General features: G+C 47.2%; 1 protein-coding gene across 1 annotated transcript; it reads left to right on the forward strand.

The window, feature by feature from the left end:
- The first annotated feature begins 8,618 nt into the window (after positions 1-8,618).
- On the forward strand, positions 8,619-9,569 carry LOC149526012 (olfactory receptor 51G1-like). Its single transcript, XM_089779276.1, has one exon. The coding sequence runs from the start codon at positions 8,619-8,621 to the stop codon at positions 9,567-9,569; it is 951 nt and encodes a 316-aa protein (XP_089635402.1).
- Positions 9,570-16,229: the final 6,660 nt, after the last annotated feature.

Genomic DNA, 16,229 nt, shown 5'->3' on the forward strand with positions numbered 1-16,229 from the left:
CTGATTCTTTTTTGTTGGATCTATCTTTGTAGAGTGCCTATTAGTGTTCAGAGTAGGGACTTATTCAAGTTGCATTTTTAACCCACACACCTGGGCTGTGTCTAGACTGGCCAGTTTTTCCAGAAAATCAGCCACTTTTCTGGAAAAACTTGCCAGCTGTCTACACTGGCCGCTTGAATTTCCGCAAAAGCACTGACGATCTCATGTAAGATTGTCAGTGTTCTTGCGGAAATACTATGCTGCTCCCGTTCGGGCAAAAGTCCTTTTGCGCAAGGGCCAGTGTAGACAGCCCAGATTTGTTTTCTGCAAAAAAGCCCCAATCGCGAAAATGGTGATTGGGGCTTTTTTGCGGAAAAGCGTGTCTAGATCGGCATCGACGCTTTTCCGCAAAAAGTGCTTTTGCGGAAAAGCGTCCGTGCCCATCTAGATGCTCTGTTCTGAAAATGCTTTTAACGGAAAACTTTTCCGTTAAAAGCATTTCCGGAAAATCATGCCAGTCTAGACGTAGGCCTGGTGTGGTTCACTGTCCCAGGAAATGGCACTTAGACAATGGAGAGTGAGACCTAAGAACAAGGGAGCACTATACCCTAAGCTGAAAGCCAGGTGGTATTATAGCTCAAGTAGTAGAGACTCCTATAAGCTCCAAAGGTCTCATGTTCAAAACTGCCTGATGATGGTTACACATTCATGATTATAACCCACTCAAGACAAGGCTTCATAGGTTCCTAGAAATGAAGACCACAGGGGAATATCAGATCATCTGGCTTGCAGAATTCTGCCCAGTTACCCCTGTATTAAGCCGAATGACATGGGTTTGACTAACACATAACTTGCGTTCATCTAAAGTGTATCTTCCAGGAAGGTTTTTGCTCATGATTTGGAGAGATAAAGAGAACCCAACACATCGCCTGGGTGTTTGTTCCACTGGTTAAGCACGCACAATGTTAAAAAAGTTTCGGCATTTCCAGTTAGTCTGGCTTCAGGGTCCAGTCATTGGTTCTGGTAACGCCTTTGCCTGCAGATTAAAGGTAGCTAGTATTGTGTTTCTGTGAAAATGCTTGTGCATTGTTATCAAGTCAGCACTCAATCTTCACATTATACCTCTGTTTTTATACCCAAAGATAGGTTGAAAATGACAGGGGAGGACAAAGAACTGGGGGTATTTTTCAGTCTCAGAATGACTGTGATCCGCCAATGTGATGCAGCTGTGAACAAGACAATTGAGATCCTAAAATCTGTCAGGTGAGACAGGGAAGTACTAACATCCGTGTACTAAGAGTTGGTCATAGATTCATAACTGGAAGAGACCTGAGGAGGTCATCGAGTCCAGCTCTCTGCCCAAAGCAGGGCCAAACCCAACTAAATCATCTCAGCCAGGGCTTTGTCAAGTCGAGACTTAAAAACCTCTAGGGATGGAGATTCCACCCCCTCTCGAGGTAACATGTTCCAGTGCTCCACCACCCTCCTAGGGAAATAGTTTTTCCTAATATCCAACCTAGACCTCCCCCACTACAACTTGAGACCATTGCTCCTTATTCTGCCATCTGTCACCACTAAGAACAGACTCTCTCCATCCTTTTTTTGAACCTCCCTTCAGGAAGTTGAAGGCTGCTATCAAATTCTCCCTCATACTTCTCTTCTGCAAACTAAATAAGCCCAAATCCCTCAGACTTTCCTTGTAGGTCATGTGCTCCAGCCCCCTAATCATTTTGGTTTCCCTCTGCTGGATCTTCTCCAATGCGTCCACATCTTTTATAGTGGGGGGTCCAGAACTGGACACAATACTCCAGATGTGGCCTTACCAGTGCTGAATAAAGGGGAATAATCACCTTTCTAGATCTGCTGGCAATGCTCCCCCGAATGCACCCCAATATGTTATTAGTCTTCTTGGCTACAAGGGCACATTGTTGATTTGTATCCAGCTGCTCATCCTCTGTAATCCCGAAGTCCTTTTCTGCTGGACTGCAGCTTAGCTAGTCGGTCCCCAGCCTGTAACAATGCTTGGTTTTTTTCTGTCCCAAGTTCAAGACTCTGCACTTGTCCTTGTTTAATCCCATCAGATTTCTTTTGGCCCAATCCTCTAATTTGTCTAGGTCACTCTGGACCCTATAGCCCCCAGTGTATCTACCTCTCCCCCATCTTAGTGTCATCCACAAACTTTCTGTGGGTACAATCCATCCCTTCATTCTTGAACAAAACCATCCCTAGAACTGATCCGTGGGGCACTCCACTCAAAATGGACTACCAACTGGATATCGAGGTATTGATCACTACCCTCTGGGCCCTACAATCTAGACAGCTTTCTGTCCACCTTACAGTCCATTTATTCAATCCATACTTCCTTAACTAGCTGACAAGAATATTATAGGAGAGTGTATCAAAAGCTTTACTAAAGTTAAGATACATCACATCCACTGACTTCCCCATGTCCACAGAGCCAAATACTTCATCAGAGAAGCTAATCAGATTGATCAGGCATGACTTGCCCTTGATGAACCCATGTTGACTATTCCTAACACTTTCCCCTCTTCCAAGTGCTTCAAAATGGATTCCTTGAGGATCCTCTCCATGATTTTTATGGGGACTGAGATAAGGCTGACTGGTCTGTAGTTCCCTTGATCATCCTTCTTCCCTTTTTTAAAGATGGACACTACATTTGCCTTTTTCCAGTCATCCGGGATCTCTCACGATCTCCACAAGTTTCAAAGATAATGGCCAAAGGCTCTGCAATGACATTTACCAACTCCCTCAGTGCCCTCGGATGCATTAAATCCGGACCCATGGATTTGTGTATGTCCAGCTTTTCTAAGTATCAGAGGGGTAGCCGTGTTAGTCTGAATCTGCAAAAGCGACGAGGAGTCCTGTGGCACCTTATAGACTAACTGAAGTGTAGGAGCATAAGCTTTCGTGGGCAAAGACCCACTTCGTCAGATGCATGTAGTGGAAATTTCCAGAGGCAGGAATAAATATGCAGGCCAGGATCAGGCTGGAGATGACGAGGTGGATCCAATCAAGGAGGATGAGGCCCACTTCTAGCAGCTGATCTGGAGGTGTGAATTCCAAGAGAGCAGAAGCTGTTTTTGTAGTTAGCGAGCCATTCACAGTCTTTGTTTAATCCAGAGTTGATTGTGTCAAACTTGAAGATGAACTGTAGCTCAGCAGTTTCTCTTTCAAGTCTGGTCCTGAAGTTTTTTTGCTGCAGGATGGCTACTTTTAGATCTGCAATTGTGTGTCCAGGAAGATTGAAGTGTTCCCCTACAGGTTTTTGTATGTTGCCATTCCTAATATCAGATTTGTGTCCATTGATTCTTTTACGTAGGGACTGTCCTGTTTGGCCAATGTATATAGCAGTGGGGCATTGTTGGCTTTTCTAAATAGTTCTTAACCTGTTCTTTCTCCACCGAGGGCTGCCCACCTCTTTCCCATACTATGCTAAATTTCAAAGGGACGTTGTTAAGGGCCCAAAAGCAAACAATTCCGCTGTGTAGGAAAGATAGAAAATATGGCAAAAGACCAGCTTGGCTTAACAAGGAGATCTTGCATGATCTCAAAATAAAAAAGGAGTCTCATAAAAAATGGAAATTAGGACAAATAACAAAGGATGAATATAGGCAAGCAACACGGGAATGCAGGGGCAAGATTAGAAAGGCAAAGGCACAAAATGAGATCAAATTAGCTACAGGCATAAAGGGAAACAAGAAGACCTTTTATAAATACATTAAAAGCAAGAGGAAGACCAAGGACAGGGTAGGCCCACTGCTTAGTGAGGAGGGAGAAGCAGTAACAGGAAACTTGGAAATGGCGGAGATGCTCAATGACTTCTTTGTTTCGGTCTTCACCGAGAAGTCTGGAGGTGTGCCTAACGTAGTGAATACAAGCAGAGAGAGGGTAAGTTTAGAAGATAGGATACACAAAGAACAAGTTAAAAATCACTTAGGAAAGTTAGATGTCAGCAAGTCACCAGGTCCTGATGAAATGCATCCCAGGATACTCAAGGAGCTGATAGAGGAGGTATCTGAGCCTTTAGCTATGATCTTTGAAAAATCATGGCAGACAGGGGAGATTCCAGAAGACTGGAAAAGGGCAAATATTGTGCCCATCTATAAAAAGGGGAATAAGAACAACCCAGGAAACTATAGACCGGTCAGTTTAACGTCTGTCCCAGGGAAGATAATGGAGCAGGTAATTAAGGAAATCATATGCAAACACTTGGAAGGTAATAAAGTGATAGGGAATAGCCAGCATGGGTTTGTGAAGAACAAGTCATGCCAAACTAATCTGATAGCTTTCTTTGATAAGATAACGAGCCTTGTGGATAAGGGAGAAGCGGTGGATGTCATATACCTAGACTTTAGTAAGGCATTTGATACGGTCTCGCATGATATTCTTATTGATAAACTAGGCAAATATAACTTAGATAGGGCCACGATAAGGTGGGTGCATAATTGGCTGGATAACCGTAGTCAGAGAGTGGTTGTTAACGGTTCTAAATCCTGCTGGAAAGGGATAACAAGTGGAGTTCCTCAAGGGTCTGTTTTGGGACCCGTACTGTTCAATATCTTCATCAATGATGTAGATATTGGGATAGAGAGTACGCTTATTAAGTTTGCAGATGATACCAAACTGGGTGGGGTTGCGACTTCTTTGGAGGATAGGGACATAATTCAGAATGACCTTAGCAAGTTAGAGAAATGGTCGGAGGTAAACAGGATGAGGTTTAATAGAGAGAAATGCAAAGTGCTCCACTTAGGAAGGAACAATCAGTTCCATACATACAAGATGGGAAGCGACTGTCTAGGAAGGAGCATGGCAGAAAGGGATCTAGGGGTCATAGTGGACCACAAGTTGAATATGAGTCAACAGTGTGATGCTGTTGCAAAAAAAGCAAATATGATTCTAGGTTGTATTAACAGGTGTGTTGTAAGCAAAACTCGTGAAGTCATTCTGCCGCTCTACTCTGCACTAGTTAGGCCTCAGCTGGAGTACTGTGTCCAGTTCTGGGCGCCACATTTCAAGAAAGATGTGGAGAAATTGGAAAGGGTACAGAGAAGAGCGACAAGAATGATTAAAGGTTTAGAGAACATGACCTATGAAGCCAGGCTTCATGAACTGGGCTTGTTTAGTTTGGAAAAAAGAAGATTAAGGGGGGACATGATAGCGGCTTTCAAATATCTAAAAGGGTGTCACAAGGAGGAAGGAGAAAATTTGTTCCTCTTGGTTTCTGAGGACAGGACAAGGAGTAATGGGCTTAAAGTGCAGCAGGGGAGGTTTAGATTGGACATTAGGAAAAAATTCCTAACTGTCAGGGTGGTCAAATATTGGAATAAATTGCCAAGGGAGGTGGTGGAATCTCCCTCTCTGGAGATATTTAAGAACAGGTTAGATAGACATCTGTCAGGGACGGTGTAGACGGAGCTTGATCCTGCCTTGAGGGCAGGGGGCTGGACTCGATGACCTCTCGAGGTCCCTTCCAGTCCTATGATTCTATGATTCTATGCTGTTTAGTGCATAAATCTGGGAGCTGACCTTTTCTGTGAAGACAGAGGGTAAAAAAGCACTGAGTACATCTGCTTTTCCTACATCATCTGTCACTTGGTTACCTCCCTCATCCCCCACACCCTCTCTGACCACCCTCTTATTGCTAACATGCTTGTAGAAACCTTTCTAGTTACCTTTCACATCTCTTGCTAGCTGCAATTCCAATTGCGCTTTGGCCTTCCCGATTACACCCCTGCATGTTCGAGCAAAATATTTATACTCCTCCCTGGTCATCTGTCCAAGTTTCCACTTCTTGTAAGTTCCCTTTTGGTTTGAGCTCACCAAGGATTTCACTGTTAAGCTAAGCTGGCCTAACCCTATTTACTTTTCTTCCTTGGCATCGGGATGGTTTCTTCTGTGCCTTTAATAAGGCTTCTTTAAAATACTGCCAGCTCTCCTGGACTCCTTTCCCCTTCATGTTAGCGTCCCAGGGGATTCTGCCCATCAGTTCTCTGAGGGAGTCACAGTCTGCTTTTCTGAAGTCCAAGGTCTGTATTTTGCTGCTCTCCTTCCTTCCTTTGGTCAGGATCCTGAAATCAACCATCTCATGATCACTTCTGCCCAGGTTGCCACCCACCTGTACTTCTCCTACTAGTTCCTCCCTGTTTGTGAGCAGCAGGTCCCAATTTTCCAGGTCTGACAAGAAGCGCAGTTACAGAATTTGCAGCAGGGCTCGCACTGCAGACCCTTTGGGTAGCCTCATGACCACCCATCTCCTGTGATTTGGTCTCCTGCCATTTGCATTGGCCATTACAGGCTTAAAGCTGGTGCACATGAAGCCAAGTAGTTGAGGTTCCCTGATGGCCAAGTGGCCCCAAGGGAAGGTACAAACATTTTGCATAAAGGCAGTTGCCTCCCTATCTGAACACACACTGCCTGCTGCCCGTGCTACCTCTCTGATGACTCCTTCTGCTTTAGGGTCAAGACCTCTGATGTCAACATCTCCCCTTCTAAGAGGAACTGGGTACGTTGGCAGGTTTCACTGTCTGTAATATGCCAAGTGCAGGGTGAATGCTGCAGGCTCTTTGCATTGGCAGCTGTTCTGGGAAGCGGCAGAGGACTCAGCGGGGCTGTTGGGGTGACTCAGTGACAGGGCTGGAGGGCAGGCAGCAGTAGGCAGCTTAGGAACCCTCCCCTCCATCTGCCCATGAACCTTGGTGGGTTATTCAAACAATGTAGAAATCTGACATTCACAGCAAGCTTGCAGTTGTAAAACGCTGATGCCCCAAGTCAGGATTTCTTGATGGATCCCATTTCCACATGTTCTGAGCGGCCTGAGCCCAATCCTGCCAAGGGAGGGGGGAGAGGAAACTCCACATAATAGCAGTGACTGGTTTTGAAAAGGCCTCAGGTTTACTTGCTCAGCAAATGGGTTGTCAAGAGTTCAACCCTCTGACTTGACAGCAAAGGCAGGAATTCAGAGCTCCGCTCAGCCACATCTCCATTTCTTTAACATCTGAGAGTTATGGAATCTTCTACCAGATAGCTACACCTCACAGTTCCAGGGTTATCAGAACTGCTCCACCTCTCTGGTTTGTGAATGCCAGATTTCTGTCTTGGTACCCTTCCCTCTCATGGAACGGAATGCCCCTCCCATCCCGAGACTGACCGTGGGCTACAGCGCACTGTAGGTAGATGATGCTTGCTGGGCAGCTCTGAGTATTCGGCATCTGTGGCCAGTATGTGTGTAGTGAAGTACAGATGTGCAAATGTTATGCCCAAATGGTTCATTGTAATACAAATATTACCATTCAAACTTTCATGGCATGCACGTGAATTGAAAGTCAGCAGCAGAGTTCTTGGAATTTGTACAGGAAGAAGCAGTGGTAACTTTACTGCTTTGTGAAACTATTTTAGAAGTACTTCAAATATAGTTTACTAAGGATTTGTGCTCTTAACTCTTTCTTCAGTGAACGGGTGTATGATACTGTCCACTCATAACTGACCAGAAGCTGTTTCTAACACTTACATTCAGGGTCATGAATTCAATTCCTCTGCCAAACCTGTACAAGACTTTCCAAAAGTCCTGCAAGAACAGAACAGTATGATTCAGCAAAGAGCAGAGAAGAGGTGCACAAAATGGGAGAGTAATAATGGATGTATGTCATTGACAAACATCACCAGCTACACTTGCATGGTTGAAATACCATGTACATGCAATTGGATATGAACGCAAGTGTAGTAGTTGCACTATTCACAGCTGTGGGATGCCAATCCTTCCACTGCTAAGCTGAAGTCACGGGCTGTATTAGCTTGTAACTTGCAGATATCTACAGACTCTTGCATAGGGAGAGGATGCAGGTCATGTGAGGATGAAGGGAAGTCTGTAACTTTAATAAAACTCTGGGTTTGGTCAACCCTAGCCAGGCAAAGCACTTCAGCTTCTCTAGGGTGTATTCTTGGAGGTGAGAGTGTATTAGTGGGAGCATTTGGTAGAGGAAAGTTATCAGAGCTTGGTTCTGACTGAATTTACTTGGCAGTCTGGAGTGACACAGTTGAAATGAACGTTACTGAATTAAACATCTGGCCCTAATAATTTATCCTAAGTACTGCAAAAAACCAGTAGCATAATTTAGACCCTCAGTAGTGGACAGTAATGTTATGATACAATGGGCACAGTCAGAAGTGGAGGGTCAAAGAAGGTGTTGAACGTCACATAGTTTTCAAGTAGTCTGTGGAATTACCAGCCACAAGACATCAATAGGGCCAAGAGGTTTGAAGGAGTCAAAGAAGGACTTGATGTTTATAGGGGTAACGAGAAAATCCAAGTACAGTAGGGATCATTAAAAAACACCTCGGAAGGGCTCTTAACAAAAATGTGTTCAGTTGGTGGGTGTCAGGGGGAAACTTTCCTTGGGAGCAGGTTGTCTCATAGCTGACTATTGCAGGGCTTCTTCCACCTTCCTTTGCAGAATCTGGAATTGGCCACTGGATACTGAGCTAGAAGGACTACAGGTCTCATTAAGACTGGCAGTGCCAATCACAGCAGTTGGAGGAGAAAGACGTCTTCTTAAATATCAGCTAGCCTCCTGTTCTTTCTCCGTTCAGGAAGGAATCTCCTAAGACCTGCCCAGCACATTATGTTAATTGTCAACAACACCAAATTAAACTATGCCATGTTCCTTCTCACCGGGATATCAGGACAGGAAGACATTCATCTGTGGATCTCTATCCCTTTCTGCTTAGTATATATTATTTGTATATTAGGAAATTCAGTCATTCTCTTCATTATAAAAACAGACCCACGCCTCCATGAGCCCATGTACATTTTTCTCTCCATGCTGGCCCTCGCCGACCTTGGCTTATCGATAGCCACCATGCCGACCATACTGGGCATATATTTGTTTAACTCCAGGAAGATCAGCCTCAATGCCTGTATTGCCCAAGTGTTCTTCATTTCTGTGCTTCAATGCTCTGAATCTGCCGTGCTCTTGTTAATGGCCTTTGACCGCTGCATCGCCATCTGTAACCCACTGAGATACACTTCCATCTTAACCCTGCTGAGAATAGGCAAGATGGGGCTAGGGTGTGTGCTAAGATCAGTTCTCATAATACTCCCACTGCCCCTTCTTCTGAGGCAGTTCCAGTACTGTCGAGGAAATGTCCTCTCCCATTCCTACTGCCGGAACGAGGACATCATGAAGTTGGCTTGTTCGGACACCAGAGTCAACAGTATCTATGGCTTGTCTATTGAAATCTTAACGATGGGATTGGACTCGCTGCTCATTTTCTTCTCTTACGTGATGATCCTCAAAACAGTGCTGAGCATCGCATCCCATGAGGAATGCCTCAGGGCCCTGAACACCTGTGTCTCCCACCTCTGTGCCGTCCTGCTCTTCTACACGCCAGAGATCAGCTTGTCTATTCTACCCAGATTTGGGAATAGCTCTTCTCCCTTGCTTCAAATTCTTCTTAGCTACATTGGCCTACTGGTGCCTCCCCTGATGAATCCAATTGTGTACAGTGTGAAAAGCAAAGACCTTCGTGCGAGGATCATCAGGGTTTTTGCACACAGAAGGATCCATTCATAACCCCTCTGCAGTTCTGATGGTATGGGAGACTCAATCCATGGGCCTCAATCCTCTATTTCATCCTAGACCCTCATATCTAAGACAACATCACATACTGATATCCACAGGGTAGTGAGAGGTTTTAGCAGAGTCTAAGGCCTGGAGCAATGGGAGAGGGGTTGGTAGAGAGGACAGTAAATGGGAAAGGAGACCAAGGGATGTGGCAGCTTTTTGAAAGTGACCATTTTTGTGGACATCCAGGGGATGCGTGTGATATTGGCCCAAATAGAGCCAAATTGCTGGCTGCTCCAACTTCATTAAGGCGTAATTATGATGCATCTGGTAGAAGTTATGTCTTGTGAGGCGTCATTGCTGAAGCTATGATTTTCTGAATATGATTATCCTATTTGTGTGCTTGTATCATTTTTGTTTTGGAAATTATGTGCAGCTTTGTTTCCAATGTGTTTTTTCTGGGTAAAACTCACCCCCTCCTGCACCCCAGCCCCCTGTTCCAGGTCACAGCCCTCTCCTTCACCCAAAGTCCCTCCTAGACCCCATTCCCCCTCCTACACCTTAGTCCCTTACCCCAAGCTCCTTTCCGCATCCAGTCTCCATGTCAGACCCCTCACTTCCTCCATTTATACCATGGAAGAGTCCAGCTCTTGGCCATTTACCAAATTCTTGGTGTGGTCTGCCCCCATCAAAAATTATTGCCCTCCCAATCTAGTGGGTCATCAACCAAGATTAGGGACTGTGAACTGTACAGCCAGCCTATGAGTAATGGCTGCTATGACTCAGCAGGGTATGTGACCAGACCACATTACACTCAATTCTATTTTGGTACCTCTATATTTACTGGACTGAGAACTGGGCTTGAAGCAAAGGTTCCTTCCCTATGGAAAAACTATAGCGGGTGGGGAGTGTCATCACCTCATGGCCTCGCTCCCACACAAGAGAACTCCTGGAAACACCTGAGGGACAGCAACTGAACTGGTGGAAACCTCGATCCCAGGATAAAGGCATTTCAAGCCAGAATAGAAAAACGTGGAGGTCTGCTTGTGTCATCAGTCAAGATGAGAAATTGCTCATTCGAGTGGAATCCATTGAGTATCTTAGACTTTGTTTGCAGCTTTGTGCATTTGCTGCATAAAGTGTTTTGATCTCTTTGCTATCCCTAATTAATAATCACTTTTAATCCAACTTTTTAAGGTAATAAACTTGTTTTAGGTTTTATCTTCTACAACATGTTTTGAGTACTGCGTCTGGGGAAAATCTCAGCTCTTTGCCCGCTGCCATATATATTGGACAAACTGGACGGTCCCTGCGGGAAAGAATCAATGGACACAAATCGGATTTACATAAAGGGAACACAGACAAATCTATTGGTGAACATTTCTGCTTACCTAACCATACTTTAACACAGTGGTCCCCAACCTTTAGAGGCTACCGGGTGCCCGGGGGTGGGGCCACTCATGCGCCGGGTGCCTGGGGGCGGGGCCACGGCCGCGCATCCAGGGGCACGCCAGGGGACGGGGATGTGCTTGCACCCGGCGCCAGCATGTGCCCCAGGGACGGGGCTGGGGCTGCCTGAGCGACTTGTGCCATGGGCCCAGGGCCGGCGCCACCGCCCGAGCCACGCGCCTAGGGCCAGCACCAGCATCGCTCGAGCACCGCGTGCCCGAGTGCCCCGGGGCTGAGGCGCTGGTGCATGTGGTGCGCCTGGGACTGGTGCCTCCCGTGCGCTGTGGGCCAGCCCAGGTTGGCGCGCACAAATGCCCCGGTGGGCGCCATGGCACCCGCGGGCACCGCGTTGGGGACCACTGCTTTAACAGACCTGCAAGTGGTGGTCTTATCACAGGCCAGCTCTACAAGCCAGATCCACAGGGTAGCACTCGAATCACACTTCATACACAAATTCAATTCACATGCTAATGGACTTAATCGCGGTATGGGTTGGCTAGGACATTATCTACTTCATAACCACTGAAGGTGCTAGCAGCTCTGTGAGTAGTATCCTTCCTATCTTAACATCTATCTATTTACTTTGGTCTGCTTAGGTTTAAATACCCATTCTTCAGATACTTAATGATGCCCTGTCTCACACACCCCTTCCTTTTTCCTTTTTTTCTTTCTTTTTCTCCCCCCTCTCCTTTCCCCCTCCTATTTATTTCGAGTTTTCTTTATCCCCTACTCATGCTCTGGTCATCTGAAGAAGTGGCAGTGCCCATGAAAGCTCATGATCCCATCTACATGTTTTGTTAGTCTATAAAGTGCTACCAGACCATTTGTTGGTATTTTTTGGTCCAAACTAGGGATGCTAAATATCGGTAAACTGAATAGTTGAATAACCTCATTACTTCTTATCGGTTAGTCGACTACTCTATAGTTCCTGGGGGTGGGGCCAGTGCACCTCACTCTCAAGGAGTCCTCTGCCGCTCCATGCTGCTGCCTCTGATACAGAGGCAGCAGCGCGGACTGCCAGGAAGGAACTGGTCTGTGAGGGAAGCCCGTTTAAAAAGCTTCATGGCTGGCTGCTTGTCACCCTGTTCTGTTGCTTCTGATAAAGAGTCAGCAGTGCAGGGTGGCAGCAGCCCTTGTCTAGGGAGATCTGAGCTCCTGGACCTAGTGTGAGCTGGAATTGAACTGGGCTGCCTGTCTGGGCTGCCAATACACAAGGGCTACGTCTAGACTGGCATGATTTTCCACAAATGTTTTTAATGGAAAAGTTTTTCCGTTAAAAGCATTTGAGGAAAAGAGCATCTAGATTGGCACGGATGCTTTTGCTCAAAAGCACTTTTTGTGGAAACGCATCCGTGCCAGTCTAGACGCGGTTTTGCACAAGAAAGCCCCGATCGCCATTTTCGCCATCGGAGCTTTTTTGCGCAAAACAGTTTTTAGAAGTCTACACTGGCCCTCTTGTGAAAATACATTTGCACAAGAGGGCTTTTTCCCGAATGGGAGCAGCATAGTATTTGTGCGAGAACACTGACAATCTTACATTAGATAGTCAGTGCTCTTGCGCAAATTCAAGCGGCCAGTGTAGACATCTGGCAAGTTTTTCCACAAAAGCGCCTGCTTTTACGGAAAAACTTGCCAGTCTAGACGCAGCCTTTAAAAGCAGAGCCACAGCAGGGGTAGGTCCTGGACTTGTCACAAGCCAGGACTGAGCTGGGCTGCTGGCCAGCCTGCTAAAAAATTTACTGGTTGGGGTGCCTGTAGTCTATAGCATTAACCTATAAGCTTTTGCTTATCAGTTAATCAATTATTCGTATGCACTATTACATCCCTAGTCCAGACAAGAATTAGCTCGGCCCCTGGAGGATCTGTCCTTCAATGTCTACTCTCCATGACGGTCAGGGACGCATCCCCATGCTCTGTGTGTCTCTGAATCTCTGACAGCTCGAAGCTAAATTCAGATGCCATGGGGTGGATCTCTCAACGGTGTCCCTATTTTGTACCTTCCCTCAGAAGTATCTACAGTGTCTACAGCAGGGGTGGGCAAAAGCCCCTCAAGGAGCTGGATCCGGCCCACTTAGGGCTTTGATCTGGCCCGTGAGGTAATTCCAGGCCCTGCCCCCGAGTGCGTTGCCTGGGAGCCGGAAACGTGCAAGCCCTTTCAACTGCTTCTGTTCAAAGGGCTTGTGTCTGCCGGGTGGCTGCCAGTCAACAGGTTAGCAGCAAGGTCAGGAGCTGCCAGTTGTGTTGTGTGAATTTTAGGCCTCCACTCCAGACAGCTCTGGGAGGAGGCTAATCTACAGGACCCTCTCATCTGTTTCAGACCCCTTCCACTGGCTAGAAGTCAGGGGGCAAGGACCCCAGGCCAAGCAAAGCTCCTGGTAGGGTAGCTCTCAACCCCACCCTTTCCGCCCGAGGCTCCGCCCCCTTCTGCCTGAGGCTCCACCCCTTCTGCCCAAGGCCCCACCCCTTCTGGGTCAGCCCATGGTCACTTCCAAAATTTGTGAAGTGGCCTCCCCTTCAAAAATTATTGTTCACCCCTGGTCTACAGTCATGAGACAGGATTCTGGGCTAGATGGGTCGTTGCTCTGACCCAACAAGGCCTTTCTTGAATTATTCTACTCATGGTCAGGCTGCTGCGGAGAAGCTTTTTTTCAGGGGATCACTCGGTCTCAGCCTCCCTAGCAGATGTCTAGGGCCTGCTGAGTGTGGGAGACTGATGGGGAAGAGGGACAAGCTGCCATCTAGGGACATGGTCCTAGAGCACGAGTGACAGGGGCTCATGGATTGAACTGGGGCTGGGCTGGAAAACAGACTTTTTTTCTCTTCTATGACAAATTTTCACACACACTAAAATGTTTTCCCCTCCCCCTGCCCCTCATGCCTGGAGTGGAGCCACGTGGAGCAGCGAGCCACCTGAAGCAGACAGTCTGCCTCAGGTTTCTGCTGGTAAGCGCCTCCCAGACAAAGCCTGCCTCTGGCACCCCAGCCTCTCCCTTCCCCAACCCTCTGCCCCCTCCACATACCCAAACCCTCTGCCCCCTCCTGCACCCATATTCCCTCCAAGATCTGGCACCCCAACCTCCTACCCCAGATCACAATCTCCTCCTAGCCTAGGTCACATCCAAAAACCCTGCATCCCAGTTCTCTGCCCTAGGTCACAATTGCCTCTTTCACCCAAATTCCCTCCCAGACCCCAGTCTCCCTCCTGAACCCCAGTCCCTTACCCCAAGCTCTCTTCTGCACCCACCCTCCATCCCAGACCTCTCACCTCCTCCATTAATATCCTGGAAGAGTGCAGCCCTCAACCACTTTCAAAAATCTCGGAGTGACCCCCCCCCGTCAAAAATTATTGTCTATCCCTGGTCTATGGCTTCACTTAGGGAATGCTAATATGCAAACCTCCTGAATCTAAGGCTTGGGTATTGTGCCCATCAGCTACTCTAACCAGCCTTTGCAAATCTGTGCAGCCCCCTCATCACTCTACAATGCCCTCATCAGCAGGTCCTGTGGGCAGTGGTTGCAGCCATAGGTCCTGGGAGTGCATCTGAGACCAGCCTGTGGTAGCGGGAGCTGGAGCAGCTCCAAGAGCAGCTGGGGAGGCTCAGAGATTGTGGGTAGCTGGGCCTGGCTACCAGTAGGTCAGAAGTTCTGTGCTTAATCTTGGGGACCCATGGGATGCTGATTCCCTCTTTTCATTCCTCAAAGAAAAGGGAAGGCACCTCTCCTCCTGCAAGTGTCTGAGGGAAATTTCCATGTTTGGAGGCCCTGTGGAAGCCTTGCACCCTGGATTTCATAGACTACTGGGACTGGAAGGGACCTCGAGAAGGTCCTTGTACGGGACGGGACCTTGTACTGTCGGAAAGGGGGCTACCAAAGAGAAATCTGGTCCGAGTTATTATTCTATATTCTTTCATTTCAGCAAGGTCACAGCTCTGATAGCATCGCTGTTATCACTTGGCCAACCTGAAGGGAGCCATCTCTCCAGTCAGAACTATTGGATCTGGGATTACAAACCTGGATTCCAGGAATGGAGCCTGCAGCAGGGCTGATGGCGCAGGCCAGTTGTTTAGCATCAACCCCTATCCCTGTGATTTGGCCTCCTGCTGTTTGCCATTGACTGTGACGGGGTTAAAGCTGATGCCCACAAAGCCAAGCAGCCGAGGTTCCCTGATGGCCAAGTGGCCCCAAGGGAAGGTACAAACATGCTGCATAAAGGCAGTTGCCTCCCTGTCTGAACACACACTGCCTGCTGCCCGTGCAACCTCTACGATGACTCCTTGCCCTTTACAGTGAAGATCTCTGGTTCCAGCGGCTCCCTTCTAGCAGGAACTGGGTACGTTGGCAGGTTTCACTGTCTGTAACATGCCAAGTGCAGGGTGAAGGCTGCAGGCTGTTTGCATTGGCAGCTGTTCTGTGCAGCAGCACAGGACTCAGCTGAGCTGTGGGGGTGACTCAGGCTATGTCTAGACTGCAGACTTCTTTCAGAAGAAGCTTTTCCAGAAGAGATCTTCCAGAAAAACTTCTTCCGAAAAAGTGCATCTATACTGCAAAAGCACATCAAAAAAGTGATCTGCTTTTACAAAAGAAAGAATCCACACTGAATGGACGCTCTCTCACATGTATTGCTATGGGCGACGTGGCCACCAGGGCACCTGTGCTTTTTCCTCTTTCCTCTTCTTCCGAAAGAATTCTCTCCTCCCCAGCCACACATGCCTTTTTTCAAAAGAGCTCTTTTGGAAAAAGGCATTTTCCTTGTAGAAAGAGGTTTACCAATGCTAGAAAAACCCCTCTGTTCTTTCGAGTTACTTTCAAAAGAATGCAATGTCAGTGTAGACATCGTGATTTTTTTCGGAAAAATTACCATTTTTCCAAAAAAACTCTGCAGTGCAGACATCCCCTCAATGATGGGGCTGCAGGGCAGGCTGCACAGATCACTTGGGAAACCCTGCCCTACGTTTGCCCATGCCACTCCATGTGTTATTTAAGAACACAGAAATCTGACGTCCCAAGTGTGCTCTGCCTGTTAAGACCGTGATGTCCTGGTAAGGTTTTCCTAATGAGTCCCATTTCTAGAGGGGCCATATGCTCCGGGCTCGACCCTGCCAAGGGATGAGCTAGGGGAGACCCCACGGCATATCAGTGATTGGTTCCCAAAAGGCTCCGGGTGTATTTCTTATAGAAATTTAATCAGCAAATGCATTTGCAAAGATTTTAGATTCTGTA

The sequence above is a fragment of the Pelodiscus sinensis genome, chromosome 1 (assembly GCF_052426305.1).
Source record: "Pelodiscus sinensis isolate ZL-2025 chromosome 1, ASM5242630v1, whole genome shotgun sequence".
NCBI classification, from domain to species: Eukaryota; Metazoa; Chordata; order Testudines; family Trionychidae; genus Pelodiscus; species Pelodiscus sinensis.

Coding starts and splice junctions, on each gene's coding strand:
- LOC149526012 (XM_089779276.1), top strand. CDS start 8,619: ATGTTAATTGTCAACAACACCAAATTAAACTATGCCATGTTCCTTCTC.